The sequence below is a fragment of the Setaria viridis genome, chromosome 3 (assembly GCF_005286985.2).
Source record: "Setaria viridis chromosome 3, Setaria_viridis_v4.0, whole genome shotgun sequence".
Lineage (NCBI taxonomy): Eukaryota > Viridiplantae > Streptophyta > Magnoliopsida > Poales > Poaceae > Setaria > Setaria viridis.
Genome location: NC_048265.2, coordinates 10,907,385 through 10,922,711, shown reverse-complemented (window position 1 = coordinate 10,922,711; position 15,327 = coordinate 10,907,385). Strand labels below are relative to the sequence as shown.

At 48.6% G+C, this 15,327-nt stretch overlaps 3 protein-coding genes across 4 annotated transcripts; all 3 read left to right on the top strand.

Moving 5' to 3' along the window:
* Positions 1 to 289: 289 nt before the first annotated feature.
* LOC117847554 (uncharacterized) lies at positions 290 to 1,850 on the top strand. Its single transcript, XM_034728773.2, has 3 exons — positions 290 to 579; positions 756 to 885; positions 995 to 1,850. The coding sequence occupies exons 1-3, from the start codon at positions 444 to 446 to the stop codon at positions 1,587 to 1,589; spliced, it is 861 nt and encodes a 286-aa protein (XP_034584664.1). The 5' UTR covers positions 290 to 443; the 3' UTR covers positions 1,590 to 1,850.
* A 6,622-nt stretch (positions 1,851 to 8,472) lies between these two features.
* Positions 8,473 to 11,632, top strand: LOC117849495 (syntaxin-71). Its single transcript, XM_034731066.2, has 9 exons — positions 8,473 to 8,772; positions 8,854 to 8,982; positions 9,902 to 10,073; positions 10,427 to 10,512; positions 10,628 to 10,696; positions 10,778 to 10,822; positions 10,911 to 10,973; positions 11,070 to 11,146; positions 11,309 to 11,632. Exons 1-9 carry the CDS (start codon positions 8,617 to 8,619, stop codon positions 11,322 to 11,324), a joined length of 813 nt encoding a protein of 270 aa, XP_034586957.1. The 5' UTR covers positions 8,473 to 8,616; the 3' UTR covers positions 11,325 to 11,632.
* A 306-nt stretch (positions 11,633 to 11,938) lies between these two features.
* LOC117849497 (histone chaperone ASF1B) lies at positions 11,939 to 14,957 on the top strand. Of its 2 annotated transcripts, XM_034731068.2 has the most exons (4): positions 11,939 to 12,332; positions 12,484 to 12,743; positions 13,875 to 13,990; positions 14,171 to 14,957. In XM_034731068.2, the coding sequence occupies exons 2-4, from the start codon at positions 12,737 to 12,739 to the stop codon at positions 14,513 to 14,515; spliced, it is 468 nt and encodes a 155-aa protein (XP_034586959.1). In that variant the 5' UTR covers positions 11,939 to 12,332; positions 12,484 to 12,736; the 3' UTR covers positions 14,516 to 14,957. The 2 variants fall into 2 exon arrangements, with proteins under 2 accessions (XP_034586959.1, XP_034586958.1); XM_034731067.2 differs by lacking the exon at positions 12,484 to 12,743 and having other exon boundaries at positions 11,940 to 12,332.
* The last annotated feature ends 370 nt before the right edge of the window (positions 14,958 to 15,327 follow it).

Genomic DNA, 15,327 nt, shown 5'->3' with positions numbered 1-15,327 from the left:
CATACTTCAGCCCACCAAAAGGTCACAATAATTACCAGTAAAAACAACAAAGTCATTTGACAATACATGCATGCTCCAAGGTTAAAACTTAAAAGCAAAGCAAATCCTTTACAGGAACTCGTGGGGCCAAAAGAACCGCGATGCCAAAACGGAGAGCGAAAGGCCAAAGCCATCCATGCCGTACGACCGCGGAACGGAACGGGTGCGACGCGACGGGCTCACGGCGGCTCGGGGGCCGTACCCGCCGCGGGGCCCCCTCCCCTCGCTATAAAATCCGTAGGCCTGCGCACCACCCGCTGCCGTCTTGTACTTGTGCCTGCGCACCCGTACGGCTACGGGTCAGGTCAGAGAGGCTCTGCTCTGCAGCATATAAGCTGCAGCCAGCCCTGCGTGCGCCGCGTCGAACTGATCGATCGCTTGCTCGTCTCTTGGCCGCCGCGGACATGGGGCGCGCGCCGTGCTGCGACAAGGCGAGCGTGAAGCGGGGGCCCTGGTCGCCGGAGGAGGACGAGCAGCTGCGGAGCTACGTCCAGCGCCACGGCATCGGTGGCAACTGGATCGCCCTGCCGCAGAAAGCAGGTGCGCTTCCAATCCAGTCTCTTCTGCACTAAACGGGCGGTACCGCGAGAAACCCGATCGTCATGGAATGGAATTCTGGCAGTGATCTTGGGTCGAGTTGGCAATTTTCGAGCAGATTTTCGGAAAACTAATTTTAGCATTTTCTCCCTCCCACTTGTGAATTGTGTGTGATTCAGGGCTGAACCGGTGCGGCAAGAGCTGCCGCCTGCGGTGGCTCAACTACCTGCGGCCGAACATCAAGCACGGCGGCTACACGGAGCAGGAGGACCAGATCATCTGGTCGCTCTACAGCTCGATCGGGAGCAGGTGGGTTGGTCGCGCTGCCTGCAGCGTTCTTCCACACGAGTAAGCTTCTGCGAGATTGTAGCCCGCGCGCGCTTGACTGACCGATTGCGCTGCCGGCGCGATGCCACAGGTGGTCGATCATCGCGTCCAAGCTCCCCGGCCGGACGGACAACGACGTCAAGAACTACTGGAACACCAAGCTCAAGAAGAAGGCCATGGCGGCCGTGGCCGCGAGCGCCGCAACCGGCAGAGCCTTCGCCGCGCCCGCCACGCCGCCGCCGGCGCTCTCGCCCGCCGCCTCCGCCTCCTCGTCCGTGACTAGCTCGGGCGGCGACGTGCGCTTCGCCGCGTACCCGCCGCAGCACCACCAGGGGCTCACGATGCGCTTCGACGCCCCGGCCCCGCAGCGCAGGCAGCAGCACACCGAGCTCGCGCCCGTGCCGCCCGCCGCCGCGGTCGCGCAGCTCGACGCCACCAGCGGCGTCTGGGCGCGGCAGCCCGCGCCGGCGAGCGACGCCGTGGCGGCGGCGCTGGACGACGTGTTCCTGCCAGACCTCGTCGGCGGCGGCGAGCAGCTGTTCCCGTACGGCGACTTCTTCGGCGGGCTGCAGGACAGGGCGGCCTTGGAGCTCTCGGCGTGCTACTTCCCCAACATGGCTGAGATGTGGGGCGCCGCCGCCGCCTCCGACGCCAAGCCGCAGGGCCTCTGCAACACCTTGACATAGGAGAGGCCGGGGAAAGCCCGTACGGCTCGTGGGATTGTTGCGCGAGAACTTCAAAATTGCTCCATTGATTCACTGGCGATTTGAAAGTTTGATCGGCCGCGCGAAGCTAGATAGGATCGTTCTTGCTCTATCTTCCCACTCCCCTGCTTCTGTTCTCATGTCTCTCTTTCTTTTTCCGCGTGGATATGGATCGTGGCCGGTATTTTGATGTGTATTACCTGTAAATTAGTATGACCGAGATGTGAATTATGCTTTGCTCGACGAGTCTACTCTGAAAACCTCAGCTAATTGCTACGCTTGTCCGTGTGCTGCACAAGCAGACGCGCCGTGAGAACGACGTGGCTCTGTCCTGCCGCCGCCGAGATGATGGTCACAGCTCTTGCGCGTCTGTCCCAGCCTCGCTCGCGGCAGCACGGTGACGATGGGCGCGTACGTGTACAACAATGCCGCGTGCTACTCCGCAGACCACAGTGCAGTTGCAGCTCAGTGCCAACGGACGCTTGAGTGTGCAAGGGAGGCTGCCACGTGTGATTACGATCAGTGTCCACAGTCACTGACAGCGTCCACGAACGATTTACACCTTCATGCCATGTTTCCTGAAGAGATGAAGAAATGCGGTAGGAGCCTATATGATGAGAGGCAATGTGCTCGATGTGTGCCGGACATGGACCAGTTCGTGAGGGATTGAGGGGCTCGCTGTTTGCGACGCACGCGCCACAGTGCTAGGACCTTGACCCGTTCGCAAGGCCAATGGAGAGGAGAAGCGTGTGGACGCAAGGGACCTTTGCGAGATCCTCCAAGACGACCCTGTCCCTGTGTATCACGTTACATATACTTTCTTTGAAGGGCCTGCAAATATATTTTTTTTCTTCACCCCTTTTTCCGGGCGGCGGCACCGGTTGATCCTAGTCAATCGATCCTAGTCCTCCAAAGTGATTACTGATTAGCTCGGAGACTTCAGGAGCACGACAAGAACTCACTCGAGGGGGGCCGGGCGGTTGACCGTGGCAAGAGCAGAAGAGGCGGCATGGGTTTCGGCGAAGCTTCCTTGCCGCTCCGACGACGACCTTTCGGTAATGTGGCCTACAAAGATTTGTCATTGACGTACTGCGGATTTACATGGAGAATTCACTGCATTTTTCATTGTTTTTTAAAGTCTGTCTGTGCAGGTGAAGTCATACTGACAGTAACGAAGTTTGAACGCGTTAGTGCATCACTGCGTCCCTAATTCACCACGGAGACTAGTCAATTCACTGGGAATTAGGCTTGCTTGATTGATGTGGTAACTTTCACAGACCAAAGCAATGCGCCACGTTTCAATTTGAGTATCACGCTCAGGCGTTGGCGCGTTGCCTTCTAGGCTTCTAGTACTTCCCTTGGGCAAAAATTAAGCCTTGCGTCATCCGTTCGTCGTCAGCTTACTGTTTTCTCCCGTCAGCTTACTCTCCGCTGCCGACTGGCCCAAATGTTCAGATGCATTTCAGAGCGGTATGAGTGGCACAAAAAAAAATTCAGCAAGACATATAACGACCTTTTCAGATGGAAAAAGAATAATTGACGCCTGCTGTTTTTATGCAAGTATTTCCTCCATTTCGATTTTTGCTAATACGTATACTTATGTTTAGATACATAGCAAAATTAATGTTTCTAAAAATATCAAAACGACTTATAGTTTGAAACAGAGGAAGTAAGTAAACAAGAATCAAGTGAGCTTTTGTGGTTGGCAGTGCTAGAGCAAACTCTTTAGCTCGCTCCTTGCCTACCTCCATCTTGGTTACTATGACAGATCAAAGAAAGCTACTCCCTCCGTTTTGAAATTTATCTTTTTTATGTACTTAGACATAAGTGCACATCAAAATCTATACATCTAGAAAAGTCAAAACAACCTACATTTTAGAAGCTCAAACAAATGGGACTTAAATCATGCATCATGTAGTGAAACTTTGTTGTCTCGATCGTAATAACGTTGTACTGACCTCCATGACGTTTTATACTCTGCATCTTGCTCAATTTGGAGCTCGTTGACGTTATTTTTCCCCGTACACTCGTTGACATCGTTATGGTTCGCTCGGCTGTTGGTACCTTGACACCGACTCGAGTGTCCGTGCATTTCGACATCGGAAGTAGGTGGCGACGTGCAACAAGTCAAGATAGGTATGCATGGATTGATGATTTTTCTGGGGAGTGGACTTGGTTCTTATCACTGGTTCGTTGAGGATTCTCTCTGTACTGTCAGGAGAAAACGATGAGAAGAAACGACATGGCTCCCTGGGTTACACGCCTTTTTGCTTTGCTTTGCTTTGTTTGCTCCAACGACCTAGCTACCACCCCACCAAATGCACCGGACTGCATGCATTTGTATTACGCGTGCAGATTGCAAAGACGAAATAAGATCTCACAAACTTTGGCACGTGGACCGGGATAGCCCACAAACTTTGGAGGATAGAAGAGCGTGATAAAAGAGATGTATTTTGGCATTTCCAATTGTCAAGCTAGAAGCATATCTATACCATGCATATATTGACCACTTATTTCATAGCGAACTTAGCACAGCATAACTGGTTAGGTTCCTTCCCATGGAACATGTCTACCCGTATATATACTTGTATCGGCGACTAATTATTTTTTAGTGGCAGTCATGTTTCCAATAAAAAACCCCTCGGTAAATCTTCAACCAATCCTCAGGAGGGATAGAGGCTCTAGTAAAGCTTTCAATTGGTATAACACCCCTATGCAAATTTGCTCGTGGTTTAATTCAGTTGGCTTTAAAAGTTGATGAAATGTGCAAACAAAAAAAGGCCAGATCTGCCTCGCAAAAAAAAACATGATCAGGGTCCGGCTTTGATTTACAGCCCGCTGGGCACTGCCAAAATCGTTGACCGGTCAACCACGTTCTATGATTCACCGTTCACTGCCTCCTAGGGTCCACCAGCCCTGGCTCTCGTCTCCCGCTCCGGCTCCGCCCTTAACCACCAAGGAGCCTCTTCACCTCCGTGTCGACCTCCCCACCGCACCTGCGCCTCCAGCGGCCACACCCCGGCGCCCCCGCTGCCACCGCCTAGTCTTCTTCTTCCGGGACGCTGCGGCGGACCTACGCTACGACGACAGAGCGCGCCTACGCATCAGACATCGGTAAAAGCGATGGGCTGACTGGCTGAGAGCGGCTTGCAGGTCCCGCGAAGCAAAGCTGGACAGCAACCAGCAAGGTGATCTCGCTGCTGTCTCTTTCTCGATCGGTACCAGCAGCCTAGGGTCACACGATCAAAAAAGCTCACGTCTCGCAGCGTCACCCGATGTTCTTAACCTTGTCGGTAAAGTATGCACACTTTCTTCTTCAGAAAAAAGGATTCAGCGATGACATGATTTCGAGGACTTTTTTTTTTGAAAATGTTCGTATCGTCGGTTTGAATGTTTGATCACCCATAAAACATGTCTTATATCTCTCAGAGTCACAGTCTCACTGTGGTACTAGAAAACATGCTTTCAGATAAGGTTTGATGCTTGAAGACTACAAGGCCTTTCTGTTTCAACAAGGAAAAGCGCGCCATTGCCTTGGGAACAAGGGCCTACAGCTACAGGCTATAACAGGTAGCAAAATCAACAGGCCAAATCATGCAAAGTTGGAGCCTTTGACCCTGTGACAAGCACTGCAAAACAAACAAAAGTTAGGCGGATGGACACCCGTGCGTAGCATGGCATGGCATCACAAAGAAGGAAGGGGTCCCCTGTGTACCTCTCTACTCAACAACGGCGCAAATGACCGGTGGTCTCTCCCAATCAAACTGCCGATCGATCTCCCCTTTAGGCTTTAACAACTGTACGCACTCGCCTGAAACATAATCCCCCACTTAGAGCGGCTCCATCGATCCCTTGCGCTTGTCGGTACCGGGGCATGAATATTCCACAAAACTGCCTTTTCTAGTTAATCAGTTCACCCTGCTGCGAGATGTAAAGGGGGGGTTAGCAGCATAGGATGGGGATAACTTCCTTGTCTTGTCCGATACAACTCAGCTGTCGTCGGCGTCAAGCCGGAGCTCAGCTGTGAATGTGTCTCATTAATGTCGGCGTCGGGATTTCCGTTCAGAACCATACCGCACCAGTTGCTGTGTGATGCGAAGGAATCGCTTTCAGGGTTTCCCAGGTTTTCAAACAGGTCCGAGGAATGTTCTTCTTCCGGCAACCGGCGAGGCGCAGGGAGTCAAAAGTTCCTGTGGCCACTGATAAGCGCCAACAGTTTGTTTACTACTACGAGGAGTGTTCGGTTCGCTTGCTTAGAAACGCAGGCACCACGGGACCGCGCATTTGGAGTCTTCGACCCCCTTTTTGCCGAGGACCGGGCCGGCACCTCGAGGCATCTACGACAGCCGGCGCCGTTTCACACCGGGCGTACGGTTCGTTCCTCCCCGTCGTCGTCGGCTCGCCGTGTCAGCGAGCTCTCCATAAGGCGCCCGGATTATTTCGCATGGAGCGGCAGGCAGCCGGGAAAGCGACGCCCGCGGCTAGTGCGCGTGTGGGTCAGCAGGTTGACGAGACCTACTTGCCTGCCCCTGGGCGTCGACCCGGTGCCCTGGCCATGCCGCTTGTGGCTACGCGTGCTCTTGTGCTCGCTCGAGGGGAAAGGAAAAGGATGGCTGGGTAACTGACAGTTCGGTAAAGAATGCCCGGCGTATCGTATCACCGACGAGAAACTGGTGTCGTGAGATTCATCACCCTGTACGTCTCTGAACGTTTACCACCAGTCCCCCAAGTGACACGGAGGCCATGTTTAGTTTGATCCAAACTCCTAACTTTGACACTATGCAAAAAGAAGATTCCCCGTCACATCAAACTTGCGATATATGCATGAAGTACTAAATATAGACGAAATTAAAAACTAATTGCACAGTTTTGTTGTACTTTGCGAGACGAATCTTTTGAGCCTAATTAGTCAATATTTAGACAATAATTCACAAATACAAACGAAACGCTACAGTTGCGCATTTATGGTAAAATGCCAATTTTGCTACTCCCAAATTGGAAACTAAACAAGGCCGGAGAGAACTTGACTGCGAGTGAAGATCCCAGGCATTCTCTGAACCGCCCGGGAGGCCGGGATTCAGTTCAGAAGATGCTAGCTTGCCTCTGAACGCCGAGTGAGAGTTCCGAACTGAAGGATTCCATCCCGCGATATCAAATGTTTTCCGTTTCCCTGTGCAATATAACAGATGCATGACCAACCAACTGGTTCTAGAACTAGAATTCACCGTCTCCCGTCACGCTTTTCGTCAAGAGTGCAAGTAGGCGAGTACCTGTCCTTTCTAGCATGTCTCGCTGAATATTTTGACTTTCCTGACCTTCCATAGGACATATCAAGCCGAACAAAATAAGTAAAGTCGGTGATGATAGGCAGCCGGGGGTGCTTTCAACGTCATCCCAAACGCTAAAATTCAACCAGCGAAATTGCTACCTCATCCAATCCACATTGTCTCGACCTCCGAAGTTTTGCGGCGAGGTCGTCTCGGTCCATCGACGACGTTTCGTCTCCACAAGTTTCCATGGCCACCATGGCCAATAGAGTAAACATTCCGGTCCATGTCTTCGCAGAAACGGCCAGAGTATGTGTTACTCGTCTGCCAATTTGTCTCGTCGTCCTTCAGATTCCTAGCTCATTGTCAATGACTCGATGGCCACACTTGGTCGCGATAACACGCGGCGGCATCCAAGACCGGAGGCAATCATTGGTGCCGGCAAAAATTCTAGCAGAGGTGCCGGTTCACACCGCGGTCGTCGTTCAAGGGCGTGTAAAAGATGAAACGTGAGCAGAAACGAGCGGCCTCTTTAGAAATCGTGGCGGTCTAGGTTTGAAACAATGGAGACGTGAGCTGATGCCTGAATGGTTTGATAGGCCTCCTCTTCTAGTTCTAGGCTTCTAATCTACTACTACTAGTAGCTACTAAGTCACTGAGATGGAGCAGTCAGCCTTGGCATCCTGCTGATAGGATCACAGGGCTAGAGGACTGAAGAACTACGCCACATCGGTCGCCAAGTGGCGGCATTCTTTTTTCCTGATTGATGCAACTGGTTTCCTTTGTTTGACGATGAGATGGGCAACAACTTGATGGCCGTCCTGTCTCGATAATGGGCTCCGAACAGGGTGTTGACGAAAGGCATCATTAGCTCCCACACCGGGAGCTGTCAAGTCTCACCTGGCATGGAACGATTGACGCATTAGTATATGCTAGCCCGGCCATTTGTTTATTTGCCTAGAGCCAGCGGCTTAACTATGGATCTTGTAAGACAATGTTCGTGCACACTGCCGTTGTGGATTTCGGAACGTGAGCAGTGCGTCATGTAGTGTGATATGATTGTATCATGGGCCGGTGCAACGGTGCAAAGGTCACAACTCACAAGGAATCGACGGATATCGTAACTTTGTAAGGTTGGTAGGTTGGACACAGCAGTTCTCCCCTTGTTGCTTATGCCGATTAATTTCTTTTTTTATGTCATCGTTTGGCATGGTAGCAAAGAGGGGAATATTGGAATCATGGCACGATACATTTGACTTCATCCTTATATGTACTGCAATTTTGCAAGGATGACATGTCTTAAGGGCTAGACACACTTGTACTATCATGAAGAATACACGAGTCATCTCACAAAACTCATAAGTTTTTCCCTCTCCCCACTTTTTTTTTTTTGAGAGGAGGAGATACCAGCTCATGGGCCTAGCCCGATCGACAATTTTACGGGCCTAGGTCCATCCAGCAAAACTAGCACTAGCGGGCCACGCCCACACGACAAGCCCAAATTTACCACAACTCGGCCCAACCAAACCACCAGCCGGTTGGTGGGGCCCGGTCGACAGCGTCATCGCCACCGGCCGTCCAGGCTGTGCCCAGCCCGACTCGGGCGGGCTCCGCCGTCTCTCGTCTCCTCTCTCCCCTTTCGGTTCGCTCGCCGTTCGGGTTATTCCTCGCCTCGCCCCGCTTCCTTCCTCCGCAGCCCTCGTCTCGAATTCGCTTGCTGGGGCAGAAATCGGGGCGCGAGGATGACCGTGATCGACATCCTTACCCGGGTTGACGCGATCTGCCAGAAGTACGACAAGTACGATGTCGACAAGCTCAACGGCACCAACGTCGCCGGCGACGACCCCTTCGCCCGCCTCTACGCCTCCGTAGACGCCGACATCAACCAATGCGTCGAGGTGAGATCCGTTCTCTTCCCCTCCCTCCGCGTCCGCGAACCGGGACACTCGATCTGAATCTGATGGTTTGTCTTGGAGCAGAAAGCGGAGACCGCGAAGCAAGAGAAGAACCGGGCTGCGGTGGTGGCGCTGAACGCCGAGATCCGGCGCACCAAGGCCAAGCTCCTCGAGGAGGACCTGCCAAAGCTGCAGCGCCTCGCCGTGAAGAAGGTTGCCGCCCTAGTCCCTGCATTGCATCCACTGAGTGTTTGGTGAAGGGTGCTAGATCTGAGAACTTTGTGACCTGAGGGCTTGATTCCTTGTTTGCCGTTACCTAAACTTGCTGGGACTCTAGCTACCTAAAATTAGGATGTGCGGCTGCAAGGGTTAGGGAGTTTGGAAAATGATTTGCTAGGCCATTTCGTCATTTTTAGGATTGGATGTACTGTCACATGTGGTAGAATTTTGGGAAAAAGACTATGGTTTGGGACTTTGGGTAGTAGTTGCGACTTTCTGGATTGTGAGTGACCAAGTAAGCCATGCAGGACACTTTGATAGGATTGGTTGAATGATGGTTACACACTGATTGGACATGCATGGGAAAATGATGTCTTTTCCATGTGATTAGAATCCACACATATGCTAATTGGTTGATTGCTGCCTTCATCTGGTTCCTCATTGGGTGATGCATGCTCAGATTAGAGCATCCTAGAATGAAATTCATTGGGTGCCTGATTCTACTTGCTCTTCTCACTGATGTTAGTTGAAGGTAGATTGTTGGTGCAGCGTCTTTCTGATGTTATGGAACTTCATGCACGGCTGTTATTGTCCGCATTCCTCTTGTTTTTCCTTTCAACTTGCAGCACATTCCTTTTCCTTAATCTGGATTGCTTTCCTTGTCACCTATGTATTTGAGTTTAGACTAGCTGACATCCTTATTCACGCATCTCACTTCGTAAAGATGCAAAGTTTTATGTGGGCACTGAGCAAGCAACTGCTTGCATGGTTTTACTTGTTCTCAAATGCACCTTTTACAGTTTAGGCTAGCATACCCATCTATGTAGTTAGTCCGACGGCATGCATATATTGAGGTAATTTAACATTACAAAAAATGTTTTGAAGTAGTGGTTCTGAAGGCTCCTTTGAACAGGTGAAAGGGCTCACAAAAGAAGAAATCGCAACCCGTAGTGATCTGGTTGCCGCCTTACCTGACAGGATACAATCAATCCCAGATGGTAGTTCTACTGCCACAAAGAAAAATGGAACCTGGGGAGCCTCAGGATCTCGAACTGGAGGAGCCATAAAGTTTGACTCTACTGCTGGTTAGTGAGCATCTGAACATCTTCTGTTGTTCCACCTTTGTCTGTCTTGTAATGATTTGTGCTATGTATTAGCCTTTTAGTTCTGAAAGATTTGGCATAATTCCTTTTGATGAAACTTGAGATCCAAATAATCACTTTTTATGCCCAGTACTCCAATTTGAAAATATGATTACCTAGATTCATAGATTAGGCTAATGCGCGTAACTTCATTGCTCCATAGTTATTGGAAGGCCACCTAATTAAGCTTAACCTCATGTGTAATCTTGCGACTTTCAGATCCACTTCTTTTGAATTTCATCTATTTTGGATCATTGGCTGACTCTTTTTCCCTGTAACACCACTTAAACATACAGATGGGAACTTTGACGATGATTACTTTAAGGGGACAGAAGAATCGAACCAGTTCCGTCGGGAGTATGAGATGCGCAGAATGAAACAGGTTAATTTACTGAATCACTTTTGTTCTTTCCGTTTTATTTTCTTTTTGCTACAGGATGTCGGACTTTTCAGTTTCTCATATGGTGTAATCTGTCTTTTGCAATGAAATTCTGCAGGATGAAGGTTTGGACGTTATTGGTGAAGGGCTGGAAACTCTGAAAAACATGGCATCTGACATGAATGAGGTTTCTTGATGTGCTTTATTCCTTGTTATACGATAATTAGAATAAGTTATGGACAATTAACTGAATGACTGTGATCTTCAGGAATTGGACAGACAAGTTCCTTTGATGGATGAAATGGATGACAAGGTCTGTTATCTGGCAGCCATTAGTTTATGTAGGCTCCATCTAGAAATTGTCCAGCAACACTTATTTGGTTATATAATGATGATTGTAGGTGGATAGAGCCAATGCAGATTTGAAGAATACCAACGTGAGACTGAAGGAGACTGTTCTTCAGGTAAAACCTAGCACTTACCTTTGTGCACTTCCTAACTAATGCTTGCTTAGTCGGGTGGTCTCATACTATTTGTTTTCCTCATTGACTTGTTATCAGCTGAGATCCAGTCGCAACTTTTGCATCGATATCATCCTTCTATGTGTCATTCTTGGTATTGCTGCCTACCTTTACAAGTAAGTAATTTTCATTTGCAACAATATTCAGTTTCATTGTTATAGTGGCTGTGCTGAGATTTTTGCTAGTTTGTGTTTGTTACAGTGCAAGAGTTCTTTGTAACATGCTGGTCCTTTAATATATGTTGCTCACTTATCTTGCTTTCTGTTCTTGTCGTGCAGTGTGCTAAAAAAGTGAGGCGGAATCCTTTCGTTATTACAGTTCTACTTATCAGTTCTTGGAGTGACGAGTTGCGGCGTGCGCATGAGCCATTTGTGTTGTCTTTTGTCTGTATTATTATGGTGTCCAGCTTGAACCTTAGCTAGGCTTTGTTGAAGTGAGCACAGCGTGTGTGCGGGCACTGGAGTCAGGAGACATATCTGCTGTATATTTGGGAGAAAAATTGTTAGCAAAGAGTACGCGGCATCATTCTGTGTGAAACATGTAAACCCTGCCCTTGTATATTCCGTCATGTCTTCCATCGGTATCTTCATATTTATCCTGAATCTGTCTGGGTACCTGGTACTGAACGGAGTGCTGCCAGAATACATGTTTCGCATAAGCATGCTGGCAATTCGTTTGTTTGCCATAGTCGCATTGCCAGTCACGTTTACTGGACCTTTTGGGACGTTCCTGCGTGGGAGTTGAATTGCGTCCTGCTCTTCAAAAGAAGTAATAATGAGTCAAATATCAGGAGAAATCAGTGTTTTTTTTTAAAAAAAATCAGTGTGATTCCACCAAAATTTCGAAATTCGCATAGTCTAAAATAAGGTTCCCCACCTTCCGAGTTCCGAATAAGGGAAGTTCTACAGTTTCAGCAGCGGTTGAGTCTGGCCAGGTCGTCTCTTCTCTCTCCCCCAGCTCTGCTCCGGCCCTCTCCAAACCTCGGGGGCGTCTCCCGCCAACACAATTTCGCTTCCCGCCGCGAATCCCCCACCGCCCCCCATCCCACCGCATTAAACCCCGCCAAAAGGCCGCGCCCTTCGGCAGTTCGCGACACCCCCGGCTAGAAATCCGATTCCCAGCCGCCGCGGCTCGCTTTCGTATTTTTTCCCCTCCCACCGTCCGCGCGACTGCTACCGGAGGCGGCGGCGGCGATGAGCGCGGTGAACATCACCAACGTGGCGGTGTTGGACAACCCCACCGCCTTCCTCAACCCCTTCCAGTTCGAGATCTCCTACGAGTGCCTCGTGCCCCTCGACGACGGTACGGATCGCCTCACCCCTCTCTCTACCCCCCCTTTCTCGGTTCCCGTGATGCGTGGCGGCGTGCTAGGGTTTCGTGCGTCTTGAGATCGGTAGGCGTCGTTTTGCGCTGGGGGAAACCAGCTGACGGCGTTGGGTTTTGCTGTCTACAGAGGACGGGATATCAGGAGGGGCGTGGGCGTCGCCGCATCGATTTTCCTCCACTAACCCGTATCTGCATCGATTTTTTCTTCTGCAAACTGCAGTGTTTTCGAGTGTTGTAGCTATTTTTCTTCAGCGAACATTGTAGTTCTGTAATGGAGGAACGTTTCCACTCATTAGTCATTAGTATGTTTTGGATGCAGAAGCTGATATACGGATCGCGATTTATGGTAATTGCTTACACGAACAACTCATTATTGATTCATGAATGGTAAGAAGAGTTGGAGGATTTGGTTGAGGAAAACCCAACTGTTATTCCTGTTGTAGAACTCACCTAGCTTGTACGACTTGTTAGTTACGTCTCTTAATAATATTTAACAATCAGTTAAAGGATGCAAATAATTTCCATCATGTTACTCTGAATTATGTAGGGTCATAGTATGTATTTTATCCGCCATCCCTGGTATCGGATATCAGTCTGCCCTGTGACTGATCCTATTTGCTTACCAGTTTTTCTGAGTTATACTGTCAGCATTTGATGCTACACACGCTGAAACTCTGTAAAGAAATTTATGCCGCCCATGCTTGGAAAACTGTCAACAATCTAGCATTGGGTGATCATGCATTAAGTTAGAAATTGTTGACACGATGTTATTGTTATTAGTAACCTCTGCTTGAAGCTGATTATTATTAAATCCATATTGCATAACTATCATATTACCTCTGTGTATCTGTAATGATTAACACTTATGTTGACAACAAGATGGGTTTAGCTGATGGTGAAAATTGAATTTTTGTGCTACTGGACTTGGCTTAAGTGGAGTTTTCTTTTGAATCATTAGTCATCTTTTTTCAATTTTATTTTGGTGATTATCCTCTGGACTCTGCGGTGATAATTTGCTGACTTCTTTGAGAAGCTACATGATTCCTTGGGATCCTGCTAGCTTGAAAAGTCATTTGAGTGGTGTGTGTCATTGTCAAGGGAAATTCCAGTTCAGGGTTATTAGCTTTTTCATGCAAATGTGGTGCTTTGCTTTCTCCCCCTCTTTTGGCTCCAGTTTGTTGATTGTGGCCATAAAGTAGCAAATCATAATTGTTACTGGTTAAGAGATTTTACAGATGATATGCTCCAATTAAGGCAGGTGCTAATAATATGATTTATGGCTTGATGCCATTAAAACTGTCTAGTCTGAGTTCGTTTCAATTGTCACACAATTCCTATGTTTCCTTCAATACCACAGCTGTATACATACATGATAATCTGTATAAGGAAAATATGCACATATTTTAATCTAATTTCATCAATTATTCTATTTATATGGTTTGGTTTCTCATTTTTCTTTATTTTCGGTATTATTACTTTTTTAAATACATGTAAAGAGCATGTTTGTTTTCATTTCAGATCTAGAGTGGAAGCTTATATATGTTGGATCAGCTGAAGATGAAAACTATGATCAACAACTTGAGAGTGTGCTTGTTGGCCCTGTCAATGTTGGGACTTACCGTTTTGTACTCCAGGTAACATATGTTGTATTGCTCATTCTACTTTAAAACATTCACTAGACACAATAAGCCTGAAATCCTAGTAGTAGAATAAAGCACGAGCACTGCTTGTGTTCTGCTTTGCTGTGTTAATCTTGTGGCATATCTAAACTTGCATCTGCCATCTGGAAAAATGATTTGCCATTTCCATTGCAGGCTGACCCACCAGATCCCTCAAAGATCCGTGAGGAAGACATAATTGGTGTGACCGTGCTGCTATTGACATGCTCTTACATGGGCCAGGAGTTCATGAGAGTAGGTTACTACGTGAACAATGATTACGACGATGAGCAATTGAGAGAAGAGCCTCCAGCAAAGGTGCTAATTGACCGGGTGCAGAGAAATATCTTGGCGGACAAGCCCCGCGTCACCAAGTTCCCTATCAACTTCCATCCTGAACCAAGTACAAGCGCGGGACAGCAGCAGCAGGAACCCCAGACAGCCTCGCCAGAAAACCACACAGGCAATGGTGATGCAAGCAAGCCCGAAGCTGACCAATGAGCACAGTTTGGTGTGCTAACATTTTGGTGCACATCTTCCAGGATTTGCTGTAATATTGCAAACGGGATTACTTATTCTGCATTGCTCTGGGATCGTGGTTCTAGCACTTGGTGGTTGTTTAGAACTGTTTGTTCTGTAACTTGAGTTGGAATTGCCGGGTGGCTGGATGTTACTTTAGTACTTTCAGTACGTTCTCTTGCAATTGCTGTATTGCTTTCTTTAGAGTAGCGAGTCAGCCTAAACTACCCGTGAGCAATTCATCAGCTTTGTGGTATAGATTCTAACTGCGGAACCCTTTTGCTCACAGTGCAAGTGTGGTGTAATGACTTGTAATTGTAAGCACACGCTTGTTTTGCCATGAGAACTGAGGAATGGCAGTTCCCTGGAGTTGATCAAAGTCTCTGTTGCCGGCTGCATTCCTCAGCCGTTGGTTGGAGTAGCATGTCCTTGGTGTGCCGCGCAATGCTTGCCTTCATTTGTATACGATCTGAGTCTTACTAGCAAGTGCACAGAGATGCATGTTAATATGTTATCAAAAGGACAGGGGAACTAACCCAGTGCAGCCTGCCAAGCTCATCTTATTATGCTGGTAGCGCTGCTTCAGAGTGTTGTATGTTGCTGCAGTTTCACATCAATTTCAATCCGAATATAACCTGATCAAACACAACAAAAAACAAGCGGTCCTGGAACTGCAAACCTTAGCAACCACAGCAAAAAAACAGCAGAAGAACTGTGCCCTCTTCCTTTGCATTATGCTCCCTCTTCCCATATTTCGCAGGATGATCCACGTGAATTCTTTTTAGACCTCTTGG

Coding starts and splice junctions, on each gene's coding strand:
- LOC117847554 (XM_034728773.2), top strand. CDS start 444: ATGGGGCGCGCGCCGTGCTGCGACAAGGCGAGCGTGAAGCGGGGGCCC. Junction 580..755: donor CGCCCTGCCGCAGAAAGCAG/GTGCGCTTCCAA, acceptor TGTGTGATTCAG/GGCTGAACCGGTGCGGCAAG. Junction 886..994: donor TACAGCTCGATCGGGAGCAG/GTGGGTTGGTCG, acceptor GCGATGCCACAG/GTGGTCGATCATCGCGTCCA.
- LOC117849495 (XM_034731066.2), top strand. CDS start 8,617: ATGACCGTGATCGACATCCTTACCCGGGTTGACGCGATCTGCCAGAAG. Junction 8,983..9,901: donor AGCGCCTCGCCGTGAAGAAG/GTTGCCGCCCTA, acceptor TCCTTTGAACAG/GTGAAAGGGCTCACAAAAGA. Junction 10,697..10,777: donor TGGCATCTGACATGAATGAG/GTTTCTTGATGT, acceptor TGTGATCTTCAG/GAATTGGACAGACAAGTTCC.
- LOC117849497 (XM_034731067.2), top strand. CDS start 12,224: ATGAGCGCGGTGAACATCACCAACGTGGCGGTGTTGGACAACCCCACC. Junction 12,333..13,874: donor CCTCGTGCCCCTCGACGACG/GTACGGATCGCC, acceptor TTTTCATTTCAG/ATCTAGAGTGGAAGCTTATA. Junction 13,991..14,170: donor CTTACCGTTTTGTACTCCAG/GTAACATATGTT, acceptor TTTCCATTGCAG/GCTGACCCACCAGATCCCTC.